This window comes from Saimiri boliviensis, chromosome X, assembly GCF_048565385.1.
Source record: "Saimiri boliviensis isolate mSaiBol1 chromosome X, mSaiBol1.pri, whole genome shotgun sequence".
NCBI lineage: Eukaryota > Metazoa > Chordata > Mammalia > Primates > Cebidae > Saimiri > Saimiri boliviensis.
In genome coordinates this window covers 60,983,788-61,005,809 of record NC_133470.1, presented here as the reverse complement: position 1 = coordinate 61,005,809, position 22,022 = coordinate 60,983,788, and the positions used below count along the sequence as shown (strand labels likewise).

Sequence of the window (22,022 nt, the reverse complement as noted above, 5' to 3'; positions counted from 1 at the left end):
TCCTCCAACAACTCACCTCCCCGGCTCCAGAAGAGGGTGACAGAGTTGGCTATCTCCATCCCAGCCGTGTGGATAACCAAGAATCCACATCCAGCAAGTCCTCATGCACGAGAAAAGTGTGTGCTGAGCCCACACTGGGGGCAGGGAGCCAAAGGGCTCCACACTGTCCCAAACCCTGTCCCTAGGCTCCTCAGTGGGTGCCCAGGGACTTTCCTGAACCCTGTTTCCCAGCACTCTGGCTGGATCAGTTTGGTCCCATCGATCACATCTTCCTTTACCCAGCAAAGTTGTTCCTGGGCAGCCCAGCCTAGGGAAAGCAACTCAGGATTCAAAAGTGAGTTTCCTCTCTCTTTTCCCACCCCCCTGCACTCCACCCACAGCCACCCTGGTCCCGTCGGCCTAGTCACAGTGGACCGGCGAGGGAAGTTATCTGTGAATTGGGCTTGTCTTTCCCTAGGTAAGGTTCTCAGCCAAAGGCCCGAGTCAGAGCCCCTTGGAGGGCTGATCTCCCTCTCAGCGGCTGTCCTGCAGCAAGGGGAAATGAACAGGAACTGGCTGTCTGAGTCAGCGCCCCTGGTCTATTGTCACTGTGCGGGCCCCTTCCTTCCCAGAGGAGAGGCGTGCACAGGGATAGACCTTGTTTTTCACAAGTCTCTCTTGTATACACACACTTTCTCTCTCGGCCTGGAACAAGTCTGTGAACTACGGCTGGATGCAATTCCATTCAATTTCCCCCAGTGCCTAGCAGTGGCCTACTCTATAGCACATAGAGGTCATCTTCTATCATCCTCACCACACAGGAGTTAAAGACAACTAGTTCCATCTAATCCGGGGAGGAAACTGAGGCTCAGAAAGGGAAAGGGGCTTTCCCAAGGCCCAACAGCTGAAGGATGAGACCTGGAGTCATCCAGCTTGCTCTTTATGGCATCAGGAGAACCCTGCCGATCTTCCCTACCTCTTTGCCTACTTCCACTTCCACCAATAGACTACAGATTCCAACAAAGCCTATTTTTTGGTGCACAAAGCACAGGAGAATCACTGGCTTTCAAACATTGAAAACATATCTTGTTCAAATTTGTTTCTCTTTGTTTTGAAGGACAAGGACCCAGGAAACAAGTCTCATGTGGGAGAAGCTCCTTACAAAAGGACTTCTTTGTTCTTCATTACTAAATGACTACATTGGCAAAACGAGCATGGGCGATGGATTGAGCCCTCATTCCAGTAACTGTCTTCTAATCAGAATAGAGGCATCACTGGTTCTTGCTCACAGGGTGGAAAGAGACTCAGCGTGAGAATTACTCTCTTTTCTATCTTTGCCAGGGACACAGAAAGATAAGGAAGCAGCTTGAAGGAAAGGTCAAGATGGAGGTCTACCCTCGCACATGGCCAGAGCCGCCTGCATTGAAAAGAGTTTCAGCCCTTTGAGGGCAGGGCCAGGGCTCATGCATGGGTCTCTGGAGACCCTTCAGAATGTATTTGTACAGCATGGTACAGAAGCCATAGAAAAAGACTGTGGCGATTCCTCAAGGATCTAGAAATAGAAATTCCATTTGACCCAGGAATCCCATTACTGGGTATACACCCAAAGGACTATAAATCGTTCTATTATAAAGACACATATACACATACATTCATTGCAGCACTGTTTATAACAGCAAAGACATGGAACCAACCCAAATGTGCATCAATGATATACTGGACAAAGAGAATGTGGCACATATACACCATGGAATACTACACAGCCATAAAAAACAATGAGTTCGTGTCCTTTGTAGGGACATAGATGAATCGGGAAACCATCACTCTCAGCAAACTGACACAAGAACAGAAAATCAAACACCACATGTTCTCACTCATAGGCTGTTGAACAATGAGAACACGTGGACACAGGGAGGGGAGCATCACACACTGGGTACTGTTGGGGGGGCTAAGGGAGGGACAGAGGTGGGTGGGGAGGGTGGGGAAGGATAACATGGGGAGAAATGCCAGGTATAGGTGATGGGAGGATGAAGGCAGCAAACCACCTTGCCATGTATGTACCTATGCAACAATCCTGCATGATCTGAACATGTACCTCAGAAACTAAAGTACAATAATAAAAAAGAAAAAAAAATGAAAAAGACTGAGCTGAAATATCCAGACAGGGAGAATGCACAGTATCCCTGAGGTGGGAAGAAGTTTCATTTCCAGGAGCAAGGAATGGTTGATGCGTTCAAGAATTTAAGTAGTCTGAGGTGTAAGCAATGTTCACTTTAGCACCACCCAGAGGGTGACCTTGGCAAGGATTGCTTCACAGAGGCTAGACTGCAGCAGGTTAAGGAGGGAAATGGGAGGGGAGGGGAGACACCTCTCAGGAAGTCTGGCTGTGGTTAGAGAGGAAAGAGCCATAGCTGGAGGGAGAGGCAGAATGAGAAAAGGGAGTTAGATATTTGTCAGGATGGGAGAGTTGCTACGTGTTTTTAAGTTGAGGAGCTTCTGTGAAAACTCCAATAGACTGCAGATTCCAGCAAAGCCTATTTCCACCCTACTCTCTGTACTCTCTGGAGGCTGAATTTCACTTCGGACTAATTAAACCAGAACTTCTGAGGGGTGGAGCCTAGGCATTGATAGTGTTTCAAATCTCCCCAGGTGGAGAACCATTGCACCAGTTTTTATGAAAGTCCAGTCTTAAAGCCCAGCTAGCGGGCTAAAGGCAAGGACAGCCTGACTGTCTTACCTCCCTCACATTGGCAGATTAACATAGGGGCTAAGAAGACAGACTTGGGAGCTCTACTGCCTGGGCTCAAATCCCAGCCTCACCATTTACAGCCCATGTGCCCTTGAGCATGTCACTTAACCTCTCTGAGCCTCAGTTTCTAGTCTATAGATCACTTATGTAGTCTGTGGTTTCTCATCTATGTATACCTTATAGGAGCTAATAAAAGGACCTATGCCATAAAGTTGCTGTGTCGACTCAGTGAGTAAATATCTGCACACTGCTCAGGCTACTGCCTGGCCCCACAGAAGCCCTGTGGGAGCTGGCCTGTATATGCTAGCAACCGTCCTATGGCCTATCTGACCGGTACCCTGAGCCTTCCCTCTAAGGCCCAGGACGGCCACCTTTCTAAAACACTGCTGCTCCTACTCTGGGCTTGGCTCCCCCACTGGCTGTTCTCTCTAGCCTGCCTCACACATGCCTGAGTTTGTCATTCTGTTTCACAGTCACATCTCACCCTGCATTCCTCTGGCTGGAGATGGCTGCTGTTGCTGTGATAGGAGCTGCCATAGCATATGGCCAGAGCCACATGTTATTTGAGATGGGAAGACTCCACAAATTAGAGTCCCAGCCCACTTGTCTTTTGTTCCAACTCAGGTTTGTGGGTTCTTTGGGCTGGAGTCATGAAAACCTATTGTCCCTGGGTGGGGAAACAGCTGTGTGTATAAATTTCCATGACACAGACTTCATGTTTCTGGGGTTGGAGGCCTGATAATAAGGGCAGTGGAGAGCCATCTTCATCCTAAGAACCAGCAGTGTGACCTCTGGCTGTGAGCATTATGACTGTCAATCTTTCCAACCCCGTTCTGTACCCTGGGCAGACTGCTCCCCTCCCCCAAGCCAGCCAGGAAGACAGTTATGGTGCAGAGGTAGAAGAGTCAATATTCTGGCAGGGGAGAGGGTAGAAGTGGCAGTGTTCAGCAGTGGGGAGGTGGGGAAGGTGTGAAGAGCTAAGCCTCGGATGCTAGAAACCCCCTAACCAGGTGCCAGAAGCAGAGGCAGGGCCCCAGGCTGCTAGGTGGGTCAGAATATTCCAAAGGGATGGTGCATGCCTTTTATTTCCTGTGTGGCATGGGGAAGGGGACTCACATCTCTAAGATGAGCTTAAAGAGCCCGAACAACACCCTACCTGCACCCCACTCTGGCGAGGCCTATGAATTCCACAAAAGGAATAGATAGAGATGGCTCTTTACTACCCTCCCCAATGCCAGAAACAAACCTCAGAGAACACACTCCACCCAAAAGGTTGGGAGCACTAAGGAGCCACACCCTATTCCTGGGACCCCATATCCCTCTGTCTGTGCTCTGGGAGATTTTGACAGGAATTGACTTTTGAAATAGAAAATCTGCTATTGAGAGAAATGAAGGTTTCATCAAAGACCATTTACTCCACATGACTGGAGATGGCACTTAGGAGGCCACGTTAGCCCAGATTGTTTGAAAGTACTGCCTGGGGGTATACGTCAGTGTGTAGGGTCTCCTACCAAGGATGTCTTTCTTTGTAGTCTCAAGCATCATTTTTGCCTCTTAATGTCCAAGCCTTGTCTGGTTTCTCCCAGCTTGATAATGGCTATATGGCCATGGCCACATGCCCTAGGGTGTCTCTACTCTTGGTAACGAGGAAATCCCAGAGGTCACAGGACAACTCTTGGGCAGTGGTGGGGAAAGCAGATGAACTGTTGCCCCTATTGATCTCTGTAGCTGTGTGACCCTGGGAATGTCACCTTACCTTCGTGGAGCCATAAAATGAAAGGTTTGTGAGAGATTAGTGGTTTCTAGGTACACACCTCACTTTTACTAAAATACCCGAGTCTCACCATAATGGAGAGAAAAATGTTGCCACGCAAAAATAATGACATGCATGACTATACTTAATATACACTGTGCTTGGCTGGGCGTGGTGGCTCAGGCCTGTAATCCCAGCACTTTGGGAGGCTGAGGCGGGCGGATCGCCTGAGGTCAGGAGTTCGAGACCAGCCTTGCCAACATGGCTAAACCCATCTCTATTAAAAATACAAAAAATTAGCTGGACATGGTGGTGGGTGACTGTAATACCAGCTACTTGGTAGGCTAAGGCAGGAGAATAGGAGAATCACTTGAACCCAGGAGGCAGAGGTTGCAGTGAGCAGAGATTGCGCCATTGCACTCCAGCCTGGGTGACAAGAGCAAAACTCCATTTCAAAAAAAATATATATATATATATACGCTATGCTACTCCAAGACCTCCTCCACATCCCTCTCACCCCCTTGTTGAGAACCCCTAGTTCAGGTATTCCTAGAGACCTTTCCTACCCTGGTCATCTTAAGCAATAACAACGGCAGCTCACACACGCTTACTACATAGCAGGTGCTTTACATGCGGCACCTGATTTCATCCTCACAACAACCCCATGAGGTAGGCGCTATTAATTCCAACTGACCAAGGAGTTTCCATGAGCTTAGGTCACTTGCCTGAAGGCACACAGCTTGTAACTGGCCAAGTCTAGCTGAGAATCCAAGAACTGTGGAAGTCTTCCCCATGCTGAGAGTTCAAGAATTTAAGAGAAGGAGAAAAGCCCACAATGTTTTCCTGATGATTTCCCATCCAAGGCAAAAACTAAAAAGCTTTACTTGCTTAATCAGATTTCAATGGTCCCTAGCACTCAGAGAAGACAAAGTGGTTGCCAACCGAAGCCACCCAGCAGCACAGGCCCAGGCTGGTTTTTTTCTCTACTGGGGTGGGACAGTGGAGAACAGTATCTAACACTCTTGTTTCAAAGCATCTGTACACATACCATGATAAGGTTTTACAATGTGCAACATTTTACACTTCACAAGGTCCTTGAGAACGTCCCATCAGGATCATTTGTTCCTCAGGCTATTATTACTATCATTATTCCTACAATGCAGATGAACAAACTGAGGATACAGGGGGGAAATAAGTTTCTCTACCATAAGGATCTGGATTTGAGTTCAAACATGCAGCTTCCCACACTAATTGCATGACCTCTCCCCATTCCTTGTAGCTGCCTCTCCACAAAGGCACCCAATTTTGTCTTTATGTCTTCCAAATGTGTTTGCTGGCTCAGGGAAATGATATGATTTAGTCTCTCAGCTTGACAGAATGATTTGCCAGTGTAATTGTTGTATGTGTTAATGGTTTTTATTTTTCTTTGCACAAACAGCATTATAACAACATTAATGGAAATCTAAGGGAAAGAAAAATCCACCAAGCCTGCCACCCACAATAAATCAAATTTTGATTTTTCCACAATTCTCTTCCAATTATTGGCCATGTGCAGACATACTTTCTGCAGGGTTTGTGAAGCTCAGCATAGAAGCAGTTTTGTGTTTTGCCTTTTGCATGTTATACTTTCTTATAAGCATTGTCCATGTTGCTCAAATCTTCATAATCAGCTCTCATGGGTCTACCATATTTTAGTGAAGTTGGATGCAACATATTTATTTTGCCATTCCCCTAGTATTTGACATTAGGGCGGCCATTGTGCCTTTTTTTTATTACACCTGCTTTTTGTTTCCTTCCACGTTCTGGCCCAGAAAATATGGGCATAACACTATTGGCCCCAACCCCCAGGGCCTATGCCTCTGCCTCCAACACATCTCTCAGTTGTGGGAGGAGAGCACCAGGAAATATTTTGTTCAGTGACCTAGAATTTTAACTTCTTCTATACCTTCCAATGAGCTCATCAAGTCTGACTAGAAAACAGGTCTTTAGGAAGAAGGCCCCAGGGGGATAGGGGTCAATGCACTCCCTTATAAGTCTCTGCCACTTTAGCTTCCACCATACTGAAATCGAGGATGTGAGAATTCAATAAACTTGTGAAGATGAAAGGGCCAGGTCAACTATAAAACTGCCTTGCAAATGCAATGAGAAGATTTCCTCATTTTGTTTAGGTACAGAGAAGAGAACGGTGGACTCATTTTCATCCTGAAGCACAGGTCACCTTGCTTACAGTGCTGGTGCGGTTGCCTGTAGGGAGGGGAATGTCGGAAACCAGCATGATGCCAGTCGTCTAGATCTGAAGCCTCTCTCAGCCTAAGCTGGTTTAGGCTTAAATTCAAGAATCCTCTGCTTTCTCACTACCTCAGAAATCCCTGACTCTAGCTTCTGGACCCAACATGGAGTCCCCAGTGAGTTCAATTATTTCAACAATACAAATATGCCATCAAACAGACATATGGTGGGACTTCTACAAGGCTGGGCATTGCAAGCCTTGTTGCCATAGAGATTTTCTAGCCCTACCACAACCAAGCCCAGACTCCTCCTTCCACCACATCCAGTCTCCAGGGTTACTAATGCCTTCACAGATGCAGAGATGCTGAGAAGCACATGGCATGAGGCAATAGGCACAGCCTTGAGAGTTAGACAGATTTGGGCTCAAATCCTGGTTCCACAACTTCCTCGTTATCAGATCATGAGGCTGCTCTCTCTTAGAGTCTCAGTTTTCTTAGCTGTAAAATGGCATCAATAATCCCTTCCTGGTGGTTGTTCTGAGAGTTAAGTAAAGTTGTGGATGAAAAGTGCTGGCATATAATAGATGCATGATGGATATTAGCTCTCTTTCTCTTCTCTGTGGGATGCTAGTTCAAATAGATGGTTCATATCTCTACAGCTTTGCATATGCTGTGTAGTGATGGTGGCGCTAGCATGCATCCCCCTCCCCACTACATACAGATTCACAGGGTGACAGGGCTACACTCACTCAATAGGTGAAAGGGAACGTGAGAGTTGGTGAGAGCTCAATCCCAACTCGTGAGCTTGGCAGACAAGGCTTTCCAGTCTTAAAGCAACCTATGCTCTAAGGTCCTGTTGGGCTTCCACATGCTGCCACTGCCCCGCCCCGCCCCGCCCCACCCCCACCCTCACCCCTACCCGCTGTGTGCCTGGTTTCCCTCATCCCTTCCTTGTTGCAGCTCAGCCTGACTGCTCCACCACAGTCTCCTAAACATGTGGGGCTCACTTCTGGCTCCACCCTTGGAGAAAAGTTTCCCTCCTCTGCAATCATAATCACTCTTCTTCCTTTGAAAAGCAACTTCAAATTTCAAAAGCTTTTCTAGCTATCACACATCGTGTCTTCCCAATCACCCTGGGAATGTGCTAAGGATCCCCCACTGAAGATCCATAGCTTTTTAGAGCCAAAGGGCAGAAGTAGCAGAGGTGGATGACCTGCCTAAGATCACCCTGCAGGTTACTGGGCAAGAGATACCAGAATCCAAGCTTTCTGACTCCTGGTCAAGGATTCTTTCCCATCCTTTGGTATACAAATTGCAGCCCTTGCCCTTGAAAAGTTTACATTTTACTAGGGGGAGCTAAACATGCAATAACTACAAAAACGATAATACCAGCAATGATAAAATTATGTAAAAGGTATCAATTTAGTACTGAGGAGGACGTAATGAACTCCATTAATTAATTTTGTATGAAGGAAGGTGGTCAGTCAGGGACAGTTTCAGAGAAGAGGAAACACAGGATCAGGATTCTCAAGGCTGAATAGCAAATTGTCAGGAGAAGATAGCGGGTGGAGGAGGTGTTCCAGGCAGGGGAAAGTGCGTTAGTGAAGGCATGGAAATGTTGAATGGGAGCATCTGGAGACCTTCAATTCATTCAATATGGCTGGATCAAGTTCAAGGTGAGAAGTGACAGCAGGTGAGGTTGGAGAAGTAAGAGGGACCCAATCATGGAAGATCTCCAAGTTATGCTAAGGAAAGTATACTTTATCCTAGACATGGGTGCTTCTCAAGCTTCAGGCATTGGTATCTCAGTTTCCCAACTTTTGCCATTTCCATGTGCCTCCTGTACTACTATTTACTTAATCATTTTATTCAGAAAGACTCACTTTAAAATCATTTAACTTTACCCTAATTTAAAAAAAATATGAGAAATCATGGGTTTGATGTATTAGTTATATATTTTTCGAATACACATTAAAATATATACAAAACTTGAAAGGCAAAAAGAGTTTTCTCTGTTAAACCTACAATGATCCCCTGGGTCACCTGAGATCCACTCCATGCTTGGAGAGCAATCTTAATCTCTCATACCCCAATTAGCAAGACTTGAGTTCATAGCAAGGGAGCACAGGGACAGCTCATTCAGGTGGCTATGTCGGGCGTGGCTAGGAGAAGGTCAGAGGTGGAGAGAGGCATCCCAATTCTAGAGTGAGGGACAGTGACCTGGATTTGGACATTGACAGCAGGATAAGGAGAGGGGCTCAGATCCTCTGAGCCTTGAAAAGGAATACTTACTCTTGGAACGAATGAACAGATAGATGGTTGAGTGAAAACTGTAAAGTGTGTGGTAAGGGAGAGAGAGAGAGGAGTGAAGGATGACTCTCAGGTTGCTAGTTTGGGTTACTGGAAAGAGTGGGCTCACTAAGAGAAAGTAGAAGAGAGAAAAGGGAGCAAGAAGAGAAAGAATGGCACAAGTTAACTCCGTGGGAATGAGTGTTCAATCGGGGCTTCTGGGATGGCCCAGGGATGGTGAGTGAGCAGGTGTGGTGTTGTGGTTAAGGTGAACACCAGGAGGTGGAAGGGAGAGGGAGGGAGAATCCGTTATGAGGCCACCTCCTTGTGCTGCCAGAGGCTATTCCCATAGCTACTACCTCTAGGATGACACTGGATTGGAGCTGGCATTGAAGATACAAAGCAACTTCTAAGAAATGAAACAATAGGCAGTAACTGTCCCAAGTTGTCAAATCAGCAATTGTGTAAAAAGTTATCCTCAAGTACTGGACGGCACAGAGCATCTCTATGTAATATTAGCAGGTCCCGAGCCTTCGGCTCCGAGACAGAGAAGCAGGAGGCTGAGGTGGTGCTTGGGCCATTTACCTAATGGTGGCCTTCCAAGAGTGTGTCCCTGGAAGATTCCAAAGAAACTTCAATGCTCAGAATTTTTATTCTTGGCTCAGTCCACCACAGAGGCCCAAATTTAGCACATATAGGAGGCCAAATGAAGCCCTAGTCTGACAGGTGGGCTCCAGGGATGTTTACCCTGCCTGCCAGGATACCCCAAGTTGTTTTCCTGTAGCTTCTCTCCCCACCACGCCCTGTAAGAATCCCATCCTAGAGCTGCCCCTGGGACTGGCTGGCCTTGGACAACCACCCTCAACTGCAGAGCCAGCTGAGTCCCTAGAAAGAGGCAGAGGCAACGCTCCGGGCCTGAGCATGGCACACTTTTGGCAAGACAGCAATCCATTTGTTGCTTTCTTATAGTAAACGTGAGTCAAACTTGGCAAAAACTTTTCCTTCCTTCCCAGTGGCCTGAATGGTGGATGAGAGCTTCCCAAACAGGCACAGAGGGAACTGCAGGCTCCTCCTGGACTCTGTGTGATGCGACAGGTGTCTTTGTGATGGTGGTGGAGCGGGGGTGGGTGCTGACAAAGAAGACGAAACTCCAAGACAGAGGGAGGAGGGCACAGACAGAAAGTACTTGTGGCCCTAGTGCATGAAGCCTAACCCCAGGCAGCAGTGCAAGGTACTTTCAAGTGGTCAAGGGGTAGGTAGGAGAGTAAGAGTTTATGGAAGTGAGTAAATGGGTGAAGAGAAGTTGATTCCAATTTGCCCTTGCACCACCTGGGAAGGTGAGCTAGGAAAAGTTGTCTGCAGACCTTGATTTCCACGATGTCAGCATCCAGGAGGGAGTTGTTGGGGAGAACTATGCCAGCACCCTTGAGTCCATATCTGGAGAGGGGCAAGGAAGGGGCAAAGCAGAGCACACCCAGGGGTAGGGGGACAACAAACTCAAGGCTGGCAAATGCTCCTCTTGCTCATGCATGAGAACTCTCTGTCAGGGCTGGGGCAGGGAGGTGGGGGGCAGGGCATTACATGGCAAGAAACAGATTTGTCTGGATCATTCCATGCATGCAGCATATGAGGTAGAGCCAGGAGAGGTGTAGGTGTGCATGTTCAGGGCGGGGATGGGGGTGGGGGGGGGGAGACGAAGGCTTGAATAACAAAGGAGGCTCGGCTAGTAAAAGACAAACCATGCATGGTTCCAAGACTCTGCCTACTGGATCCAGGGAGAAAGCACAGTCCTAGCCATGAACTTCAATCACTGGCACGCTGCTCACTTCTCTGACACTCCAGCCACCCTCCAGAGGCTACACAGTGTTGCCGGTGAAGGGGCTGGCCCCTCCCAACTCAGGGCCCTCTGACTTATGCAATTCAGCCTGGCACAGGAGCAGAGGAGCCAGGAGTTCACCGGCATCTCCCTCGGGCTCTTTCCCTGCCCCCTGCCAGCCCCTGCAAGTCACGCCAAGGGTCAGGGGCCCCGCATGGCAGCATCTGGGAGGCCCTGGCTGTAGGAGCCCCAGAAAAGGAGGGAAGGGAAAAGAGTACCTGTTGCTGAATGCATCCTGCTTTGGCTCTTACTCCTCGGTTGCTTGTGGTGAGAGTTGCCCATCATTCTGCTCTGGACTGGCAGCCACCGCGGCCGCCGCCACCTCCTCCTCCTCCTCTTTCTCCTCCTCCTCCTCCTCTTTCTCCTCCTCCTCCTACTCCTCCTCCTTCTCTGCCTGTGCTCCTCCCCAGGTGCTTACATCACCTCAGCTTTGCTTCTCACACACATGGCTCTTCCAAATCCCACTTGTGCCCCTGGCACAGAATTGTACAGATCTGAGCCTCTCACTTGGACTAGAGCCTGCTAGGAGCTTCTCTCAGTCAGTCTCTCTCTCTCTCTCTCTCTCTCTCTCTCTCTCTCTCTCTCCCCTCCTTCCTCCCTCTCTCTCCCCCTCCCTTCCCCCCTCCCCCTTGCTCAGTGCTCCACTCAGGTCGAGCAGCCCAGGTTCCAAGAGGAACCCTAGCAAGTCCTGAGTATGGCCCCCACCTCATCTGCCTCTGCAGAGGGGGCCAGCACAGGCACCCCCCGGGACCCAACTCGCCCACCCTCACCGTCCCTGGCTGTTTCTGCTCTCAGTGCTGTCATTCCTGCTGCCGCTTGCTCGTTCACTCACTCGCTCACTCGCTCGCTCTGTCTGCAGAAGCTTGCAGGAGCGCGGGGCCAATAACAGAGCCTAATCCGGGAGTGTGACAGGGACTAGTGAAGGAATGTGCTACCCAGGAATTCTAAGTGACACAGCTCCCTGCTCCACTGAAGGACAGATCCAGTTCTGTAAGTGACAGCTGCCAATGGGCTCTGGGGTCCAGTCCTGACAGAAATCTGGGAAAATTTGGGCAGAGCACAAAGCTGTCAGGCTGCAGACTTGGAGCTAGCATAATCAGATGCTACTAGAATGCCCAATGTGGCCACCAGGTGTACCTGCCTCCTTGTCAGACACACCTGAAGCCTCACTCCACTCTCCCCTCCCTCGCCTGCTTTGCCTTCCCAGGGGAGGGCAGAGCTGGCAGCCCAGAGATTCGAAGACTGGAACTGGGACCCCGGCAGCCAATGAGAGGACTCCTTCCATGAGTCCCATAGCAAATCCATGCGCGCTCTCTTGTTTCTCTCTCTCTCTCTCTCTCTCTCTCTCTCTCTCTCTCTCTCTCTCACACACACACACACACACACACACACACACATACACACACACACGGACACACTTACGCAGTCGCTCACTGTGAGTGCTGCAGCCCTGTGGGATAAGTGACACGGGGCAGGTGGTGCTGGCTCAGCAGCCCAATGCAGCCCCAGCAGCCTGGCTATGAGGAAGGCTGTGGCTCCTGGAACCAACTCTCCCGGAGCTAGACAGCCTCAAGTGTCTTTACTCAGGCGAGTCGTGGTACTGCTCAATGCTGATGTCATCAGATTCATGCTCACTGGAACAGGGGGCCTGTCTGTCATAGTCATGTCCATGGGGCACTGTGAGTGTGAGTCTGGCTAAAGCTTCAGCCTGGCAGACTTGGGGCACTGTGCCACCCAGAAAGCAGAGCTTTGTGACTTTGGGGCAAGAGGTCTAAAGTGGGATCCCTGCATCCCTCTGCCCACTCAACTGCCTAGTCATTCAGTCATTCTTTCAGCAGTTTCCAGGGATCTGCTCTGGCCAGGCTCAATGCAAGGTCGGGGACACAGAGGTGCCAGGCATTGTCTAGGAAGGGGTGACTGACACATCCACAGGCCACAACAATACAGAGAAGGATCAATAATATTGTGGGACTATCAGAGAAACTTCTGCAGTCTGGAAGGTCTGGAGATCCCTTCCCAGAGGAGGTGATGCTTGGACTCGGTAATGAAGGACGAAGAGTTGGCCAGAAACAGAAAGTGGAAGGACACACTGTTAACTATTTGTAATATTACCCCTGCTATGAATCTCTCCTGTTGAGTCCCCAGCTTTCAAAGGTCTCTTCAGTTTTCTTCAACAATTCCACAAACATCCCTCAAGCTACTGACTTCAGGCTGCCTCAGCCTAGTGGGGGCAACAGATAATTATAGAGAGGAACCACAGGATACTGTGACCCATGCTTGGGCTTTGCAGCTCACTGTGGAATGTGGGGCTTCCAAGGAACGGATCTGAGGCCAGAAAAGACGGCCTGGGAAATAGAGGTCTCAGAGCAGGTGTGAAGCATCTTAGGAAAATACATTTATGAATATTGTAGAAATCATGAAGACTGATGAACATGGCAAAAATCTTGAAAGTGATAAGTGAATAACTGAGGCTTGGGGAACGTCTGGTTCTTGACCTCTTATCCATTTGTGATGTATCCTAGGTATGAGCTTGGCAGCTTCAAGGTTGTAAACATGGACTTAAAGCTCAAAGAGGCTAGAAAAGACAGAACCATAACAACTTGAGATGATTCTAAAATGTGTGGGACATCCTGAAAGTGAAAACGGAATTGAATTTGATTGGGTTGTGCACTTGGGACCCTGGATTGTAGTTCCAGGAACCCCATGAGGAAGCGTGAATAGGAACAGGTATGTTTTGGAAGTGTTTGGGGAGTAAAGGCATGGGCGAGTGGGGAGGAGGAATGAGTGATTGATCACAACCTGGCCACATCTGTGTACCTCTATTCAGGTCAAGAAGCTGAACATGACCAGGGCCACAGAAACTTTCCTCAGAGCGCTTTGTTGGTTTGTCTGTCTGCTTTTTGAGACAGGGTCTTGCTCTGTCACTCAGGCTGGAGTGCAGTGGCACGATCATGGCTCACTGAAGCCTCAACCTCCTGGGCTCAAGTGATCCTCCCACCTCAGTCTCCCGAGTAGCTGGGACTACAGTCGCACCCCATCACACCCAGCTAATTTTATTTTGTTTTATTGTAGAGGTGGAGGGTCTCACTATGTTGCTCAGGCTGGTCTTGAATTCCTAGGCTCAAGTGATCCTCCCACTTCGGCTTCCCAAAGTGCTGGGATTACACCTGTGAGCTATCACGTCTGACCTCAAAGCGGCTTTTAAACCATCATTGCATATCTTTTTCACACCAGCCTTGTCAGGCAGATAGTACTAGTTTAATCCACTTTACTGATACTTAAACAGGCTAAGAGAGGGGAGGCAGCTTAGCCAAGGTCCATATTGGCTTCTTCCACTGGGCCTACGCCCATGCTCAAGATGTTCCCATTAGAGGAAAAATGAAAGAGGAAAGCAGACACAGAACCCCTCCTTTCTCCCTTGACCTTTCTGCCTCACCATTCCTCTCCCATTCTCATCTGAGCTTCTCATCTGGGGAGCCTCTACTTTGTGTCCCACGTCCTTACTTCCTTCTCTCTGTAAGCCCCACTGTGGCCTCTGGAGATCTTCTCACCCAAGCACCAGTGTGCCCATGACCATACTCCATTAGATGCTTAAGGATCTGCTGGGGGCCACACACTCCCTCTGGACGAAATGAACCCAACTAGTGTACGGTGCAGCCAGGATTTGGACCCCTGTCTATCTCCACACTCAGTACTTTCTCCATCATATCCTTTTTAATCATCTAAATTAAATGAGGAATGCTTTTAGACATCTTTTATGCTTTCCTCTCCCTTCTCTACCCACTCACTGAGTCCTGTAAATTGTTCCTAGAACTGTCTCAAATTGTAGCACTTCACAGCATCATCTCCACTTCCCTCACCCTGGTCCCAGCCACCATCATCCCTCTCCAGACCCCTGCAATGAATATCTTCTTCACTGGGCTCCCTGATTCCACCTCTGCAGCCTATAATCTGCAGCCCAAGTGAGCTTTTACAAATATAAATCAAACCACATCTCTCCATCGCTTGGAACCTTCCAATGTCCTATTGTCTAAAGCGTCAAGTCCACACTCTCCAGCCCTATACTCAGAAGCTGCTTCATCTGACCTCTTTTCCCTTTCTTTTTTTATTCCCTGAAACAGACCCCTCTGCCCATTCAATCTGGCTACTCATTCTCCTCTTTACCTTGTCATCGTGGCAAAGAGGACATCTGTTAAACTTTAAAAGATCCTCCCGTATTTCTAAATTCTACCATTTCATAGTAAAGTGGCCAGGGAAAAGCTTTGTGGTCAGAGAAGCCTAGATTCAGATCCTCATGCTGCCATTTCTACTGTGTAAACTTGTCCAAGTTACTTAACCTCTCCAGCCTCAATTTTCCATGTATAATGGCGGAATGAAAACACGTAACTTGTAAGCTACTGTCAGACTTTCATGAGATAATACTGAAATGAGCTAAATGACACCAGGCCCATAGTAGGTGCTTGCTAAACAATGCTTCCCATCCCCTCTCACCACCTCTACCTGCTGTTCCCAAACCCTACAGGCTGTTCCTCAAGCTTCAGCTCAAATCCCGTCACCCCTTGAAAGCCGTCTTTGCACACATCCCTACTCACAGTCTGCAGGGTTAACTCATCTGAATACCTTCAGCTCTGGCTGTCTAGAAGCCTCTCATTTGTCCTTAAACATAGATGTCCTAGAATTGCTGGAAATCTTCCATGTATTTATGAACCTTTTCTGCCCTCAGCAACTTATGAATTCTTTGGGGGATGGGCCAAAGTTTGGGTGTTTCAAGCTGTGCTTTGTGGAGGGCCTGGCACAGAGGATAGCTGAGTTAGTGTCTGCCCATTCGTGAGCACGGATCGAGCTACCCTGCTCATGCAGACCTTCCCTCCTCTCCTCCCTCCCAGGCCTCCTTTTCTCCCTGGCGATCCCTCTGAAAGCTCCACACGCTTTGCCCTTGTTCCTCCATCAACCCAAGCACCTTTGCAAATTTTTCTCATCCCTTCCTTCTCATCAGGGTGCACATCCAGGTTGGGTAGGGTGCTGGTGGCAGCTGTTCTGATGGGTTCACTGATGCAAGATTACTGCCTATGGGGAGGGGCTGGAAAGGCTGGCTAGCCTTTTCACTAAGCACTGTGCTCAGGGAGGGAGGCGCGGTGGCTTTAGGAGGGGGCTGAACATCCTGTGATGTCTTCATGTGGGCTTTGGGGAAAAAACAGCTTCTTTCTTTCTAGCTTGTGTACAAGTTAAGGCCAGCCAGGAACACCCAGTTCTATAGAAGAGAGAGGGCCAGGCCCCAGCATTTGGCTGGTCCCCAACCCTACTTGGTGCCTTAGACACACCAGGGGAGGAGACAGAGAGGTCTGAGGCCCGAAAAAAGTGACTCTGGGGTCCATGTTCCCAAAGTGAAACAGCTTAAGGTTTATTGTTACCACCTCACTGGCTGTACCCCTCTGTACTCAGGGATGTCAAAGTGCATGGACAGGAAGTAGGGCAGGTGGTACTATCTCTGGACTGCCCCCTGGAACCCAAGAGCTGAGACAATAACTAGCCTGTCACTTTAGTCATGCTCTTACTCCTCACAACCACCCTGTCAGGTGTGAATTATTAGGACCTAAGTTGAAGATGAGGAAACAGAGATTAGATAAAAAGATGGAGTTAGTAAGCGGCAGAGTTGAGACTTGAACCCAAGTTAGGCTGACTCCAGGCCTGCCTCCTTGTGGCCCCGTCTGCCATAGCCTGTGCATGCTCTGTCCTGCTGGGGGAATTTCCAGGTGCAAGTTCCGTAAGGCAAAGTGAATTCTAATACACACTCTGATTCTTACTCTGACTCTGACTGCAGTGGGCTATAGCCTGCCAGCGGCTGCCCCTCACAGTGCTTATGTGTTCTGTGCCCCAAGAGAGCAAACTCACTCAACCCTGGGCCCAGAGACACTTTCCAACTGCACGTCAGGCACAGTCCCTCAAGCCTAAAGCACAAACTTCTCTTATAGCCTTGATGAAGTGTTCTCTTCCTTCTGCCTAGAATACTTTTCCTTCCACTTCCATCTCTGCTTATGAAAAGTCAGACCTATCTCTCAAGACCCAGCCCAAATGTCTCCTCCCCCACAAAGCTTTCTCAGAGTCTTACAGCCAGAAATCGACTTCCCCTCTGCACAGCCATACCCTATCTACAGATCTCAGGTCCATCTTAAGCCTTTTCTGATCTTCCCAAATGTACAGTCTTCCCCTTGAGTTAATTCCCACGGTACAGTATTCCCCTAAGTGCAGCACACGTTGTGCTAGTGGTATGTGAGGTGATAGTACGACGGAAAATTTTAGAAATACGGGAGGATCTTTTAAAGTTTAACAGTCACGTATTTATTCTAATGTGTAGTAGATTCTAATAAAAATTACAGGGAAAAACTGAGTGCATGCAAAGTAATTTCTTGAATATTCGAGGCAAAATTGAATGAGTTGGTTTAAAGAAAAATATTTGGTATCTGTAAATTGGATTGAATTACTCATACCTTCCTCAAGGCTGCTGGACAAAAGATCTGCAGTGACAGTTAAAACTGTTTTAGGGGGGTGCTTCTGTAGTCCTGGTCATGGTCAACTTGTTGGCCTGGGACATAGTAGCCCCTACTCAAGGGAGGTGGAACACTATGTATTTTGGGCCAAAGTGACTAGAAACGCAGTGATGTCGTTAATAGCCAAGGAACACCGGGATTAGTTACATAGAAAGTGGGTTTGGGGGAGGCTGTGGAATTATGATTTGGGAAATGTTTTTCTTTTTTGGCCCTTGTCCCAGTAAAAAGCCAGAACGCTTCTGAGAGCTGGTGTTATGAGTAGAGGCCAAGGCCAAGGGGTTGGAACCAGCCAAGGCCCACGTTGTGAATAAACATACACCCCAGAGGCTAGGAGGGGATGCAGACGCAGGAGACAAAGCCCCGGTGGGATGCTCTATGACTTTGGCAGGCCTTGACCTCTCTGAGCCCCATTTAGTTTCCATCTGGACAGTGAAACATATGAACCTAATTATCTCCCAAGGGTCTTCTCAGCTCAGACACTCAGACAGGGTTGTCCTATGCACTGACAGTCAACAAGTACATTCTCGAAGGATCCAAGCACCCACTCTGTTCCTGGTACCATTCTGTTTACAGAGGACAGAAGAATGGGAAGCCCCAGCTGCTGCCCTCAGGGGACTCCTAGGCTTTAGTCTTTCCCACATACCTCCCCCTGGGGATTGACCAGCACGAATTTCCAGAACAGAAGGTTCTCTAGAGACTTGCAGAATAATCCCTCTCTGGGGTTGGAAATGCACATGCCTGTAAAGGTCAGAAAGGACAGGGCCATGAATGAAGTAGGCTAGGGTAAGCCACAGAGTACGGTGGAGACCTGGAGCATGCATGTTGGCCACCCCCAACCCTGTTCCCAAGGCGCCCAACCTCCAATCTGGGAAACTTCTCTGCTGGCTCAACCCAGCCTACCTATAGTTCATATTCTGTCAACAGTCTGCCGGTTTGCTAACCACCAGCTGTGGTCTCCAAGTATTTTTGAGCCTATGCTCCCATTATATATATTTATGTATAAGCGATATACATGCACTACTGTACTAATCAGTTTTATAAATTATAAAACATAGACAAACATGGAAATTAGGATATGATAAAGATGAGGTTTAACAGAAATTCTAATGTTTTCTTCCTGCACCACAGTAGATGATACATTCACTTTGGAGGCCACAGGTCTAGCACACCACCTCTGCTTTCCACCCGGGTGACGGAAAAAGGCAAAAAGAAAGTAATAAACATGTATTGCACTCTATTATCTTTCAGGTTTGTTCCCAATGCTCTACCTACCACATTCATTCATTCAATAGATTTTACTAAGCCTATGATATTAAGCCCTGTGCTGGGTACTGGGTAATAGAAATGAATGAGGCAGATGTAAAGAGTTTACAATCCAGGCAGAAGAGATAGACAATAACCAAATGCACAAATTACCAAGGTAGGGCTAGTTAGTGACAAGTGCCATGAAGGAAATCAGCATGGTGATGTCATGGCAAGGGATGGGGCAGGCATAGGGAGCTAGTTTGGATGAGTGGTAAGAGAAGGTCTCTCTGAGCTAAGAACTGAGCCTGAGAAGGAGCCAGCAGAAGGAACAGACAGTGCCAAGGCCATGAGGCTATGAGGCCACGAGGTGAGAGGGACCTCGATGTCTCTGAGAAATGGAAAGGAAGCCAGCGTGTCTACGGTGGAGGAGGTGGGGGGTGAGAGGTGGCTATTACTTGAAGAGCAATGGGAAACCATTAGAACATTTTAAACAAGGAAGCGATAGGATATGATTTAAATGTCTAAAAGACCACCATGTCTGCTATGTAAACAAAGGGCTAGAGGGAAGTTCCAGTAGAAATAGGCAGGAGGATATCACAGTAGTCCAGGAAGAGATGATGAGCTAGGATCCGGATGATGGAAACAGAGAGAAGAAGCAGACAAGCATAAGATATATTTAAACCTTGTAACTATTCCACCATAGTACCCGTGAAGGCCGTATTACCATTCCCATTGCACATATGAGAAAACTGAGATTAGGGGACGTTAAGTAACTTGCCAAACATCACACAGCTTGTAAGTCATGAAAGCAGGATTCACCCAGGTCTGCCTGGCTTCCTTCCCAGCCTACTCAGAATTCCAAATATGTTTCCTGCTCCAGGGACAATATAGGTCTTCCTGTTTCAATCCTGAAAAACACTGGGCATTCTGAACAAAGAAAAAGGGATTAAAAACTATTTGATCCAGCAATCAGTCAAGGGTATAGAGTGATTTGGACAGTCCATTCCTCCCATTTTCATAAACACACCGAGCTCACCAAAGCTCTAAGTAAGGGAACAACCATTCTTCCCTTTGGAGTGGGGAGTGGTCAGGAGGAGGGTAGTGGTGGTATATTTGGAAATAGAAAAATAAAAAGCTGCCAACTTGTGCCTTCAAGGAAAACCCAAGGGCTCAGGCCAAGACAGGGGAAGTGACTTGCCAAATCCCTCCTTACAGCCCCCAGAGTTATTCGTGTGAAAAAGAAGGCGGAATTGTCCCCGTCAAAGACATGAAGTCCTTTACAGAGCACTTTGTTAGCAAAGCCTAGCATCCCTGTCACTATGCAAAGCGCGCTGGAATGTTGCCATGGCAACGGGCAGCTGGGCCCTTGAATCAGCTCCAGGCCTGCCTTGGCAGAGAGGCCCAAGCCTGTGGGGGCATCTCCTGGAAGTTGGGTGGGGGGCAGGGGGCTGGTTTTGTGTCTGTCGATGAGGAGTCCTGAGCTCCTTTCTAGGTAAACAGGTCCAAAGTCTGTGTCTTCAGGAAGTATTTCCCATTGTCGGATATGCCTAGCTTCCACAAAACACAGCATGACCTGAGCATTTTCCTGATTCTCTTCTAGGTTTTTTCCCCTTTCATTGCATGGCTGGATGATGAGACAAAATTGAAACACCCAACTACTGTAAAACAGAACTTCCTTATGTTACAAGTGTAGGAAGAAACTGAAGCCCAGAGAGGGCAAGTAACTTGCTGAGGGTTGCACAGCCTTACTAGTGCCAGAGTCAGACCACAACTCCTCTGACTCCTGATGTCTCACCATGCTACACTTCTTTCCTTGGGCACTGGGGAGGAAAAAAGTGAATTGACATTGACGGAGTCCCTGTACATACGTAACACCATGCTGGATTCTTTTGCATTCCTCATAGCTCATCTGCACCACAAAACTGCAATGGCGCTATTACTATCCTCAATTTGCACATAGGAAACAAGCTCAGAGAGATCAGGAAATTGGCTCAAGGTCACACAGCCAGATAGACTTCAAAGACTGGTTTCTGTGCTTCACCACATGGCCTCATGCTTCTGAGGTCAAGTGCACTTTATCCTCCTTTGTGTGACAGACATACTTGCAAGCGATTCTAGATGCTATCCCTAATCTGCTATTTATGGCAAGAAGGTGTTCTGCAGCAGATCACCAAGCTGCCCCTCAGCAAAGCTTCACAACCACTGATAGAACTCTGGCCCTCAGTTTTTTCATCCCTAAAGTGAAGATAAAGTGAGCTTGGGGTTGCTAGAGAATGAGAATAAAAGAGAATGCATAGAAAGTGCACAGAGCAAGGTCTGGTGCATAGCAAGTGATCAATAAATGTTAGTTATCATTAAGATTATTACTGCCGGGCGCGGTGGCTCAAGCCTGTAATCCCAGCACATTGGGAGGCCGAGGCGGGTGGATCACAAGGTCAAGAGATCGAGACCATCCTGGTCAACATGGTGAAACCCCGTCTCTACTAAAAATACAAAAAATTAGCTGGGTATGGTTGTGGGTGCCTGTAATCCCAGCTACTCAGGAGGCTGAGACAGGAGAATTGCCTGAACCCAGGAGGCGGAGGTTGCGGTGAGCCGAGATCGCACCATTGCACTCCAGCCTGGGTAACAAGAGCAAAACTCCGGCTCAAAAAAAAAAAAAGAAAAAAAAAATTATTCCTTTTAGGGATCAGCTCAAATTCTGCAACCTCAACCACCCAAGCCATCATTTGATGCAATCCCCTTTCATTCCCTAGGCATCCATTCATTGCCAGTTGCCAGCAACCAGAACTGAATTCCTTCCCTCAGAGGAAGTGAAGGGCATCAAGAAAAGGTGATTCTGAACTCGAAAAGAATGAAGCAACATTTGCTGGTAAAATGAGGTCTGGAGAGAGGATATTCTAGGCAAAGAGGACGTTTTGGGCAAGAGCATAAAGGTATAAGGGTTTCTGGTATTTACGGAGAAAAATAAGTGATCTGGTATAGCCAGATAGAAGATGAGGTAATCGGAACTAGACCACGGAGGCCTTAAATGTCATAAGAAGGGGTGTGGATTTTATCTTGCAGGTGATAGGGAGCCACAGAAGCTTTGAGCAAGGGAGTGAGCTGAAGATCAGCAGGGTGGCTGCAATGTGGAAGGCTGATTGGAGAGGGGCCAGGACACCAGTTAGGAGGCTGTGGAAGGGACCCAGGTGAGACATAATGAGGGCCTGCTCCAGGGTGGAGTGGTGGGGCTGGAAAGGGAGAACAGACCATGGTGGTGGTATGGAGAAAGAATGGGTGGTGCCATTCCTTATGTTAGGGAACCCTGAAAAACCAGCAGGTGCAGGGATGAGGAGGAGAGAGCTTGCCTCGG

The 22,022-nt window shown here is 48.2% G+C and overlaps 1 protein-coding gene across 8 annotated transcripts in view; it reads right to left on the bottom strand.

Moving 5' to 3' along the window:
* Window positions 1–22,022, bottom strand: part of NHSL2 (NHS like 2) — a 248,776-nt gene that overhangs the window by 69,239 nt on the left and 157,515 nt on the right. For 2 of the 8 annotated variants that reach the window (XR_012515561.1, XM_010332402.3), the window contains exon 1: window positions 17–1,862. The exons of 1 other annotated variant lie outside the window; for it this stretch is intronic. Coding sequence is in view for 6 of the 7 variants with exons in the window: in XM_010332402.3 (XP_010330704.3) it covers window positions 17–59 (43 nt within the window). In the remaining variant the exon portion in view is untranslated. Of the gene's footprint in view, window positions 1–16; window positions 1,867–11,092; window positions 11,419–22,022 lie in introns of those variants that run through there. 5 more of the 8 variants (XM_074391395.1, XM_074391393.1, XM_074391391.1 and 2 more) reach the window with 5 other exon arrangements.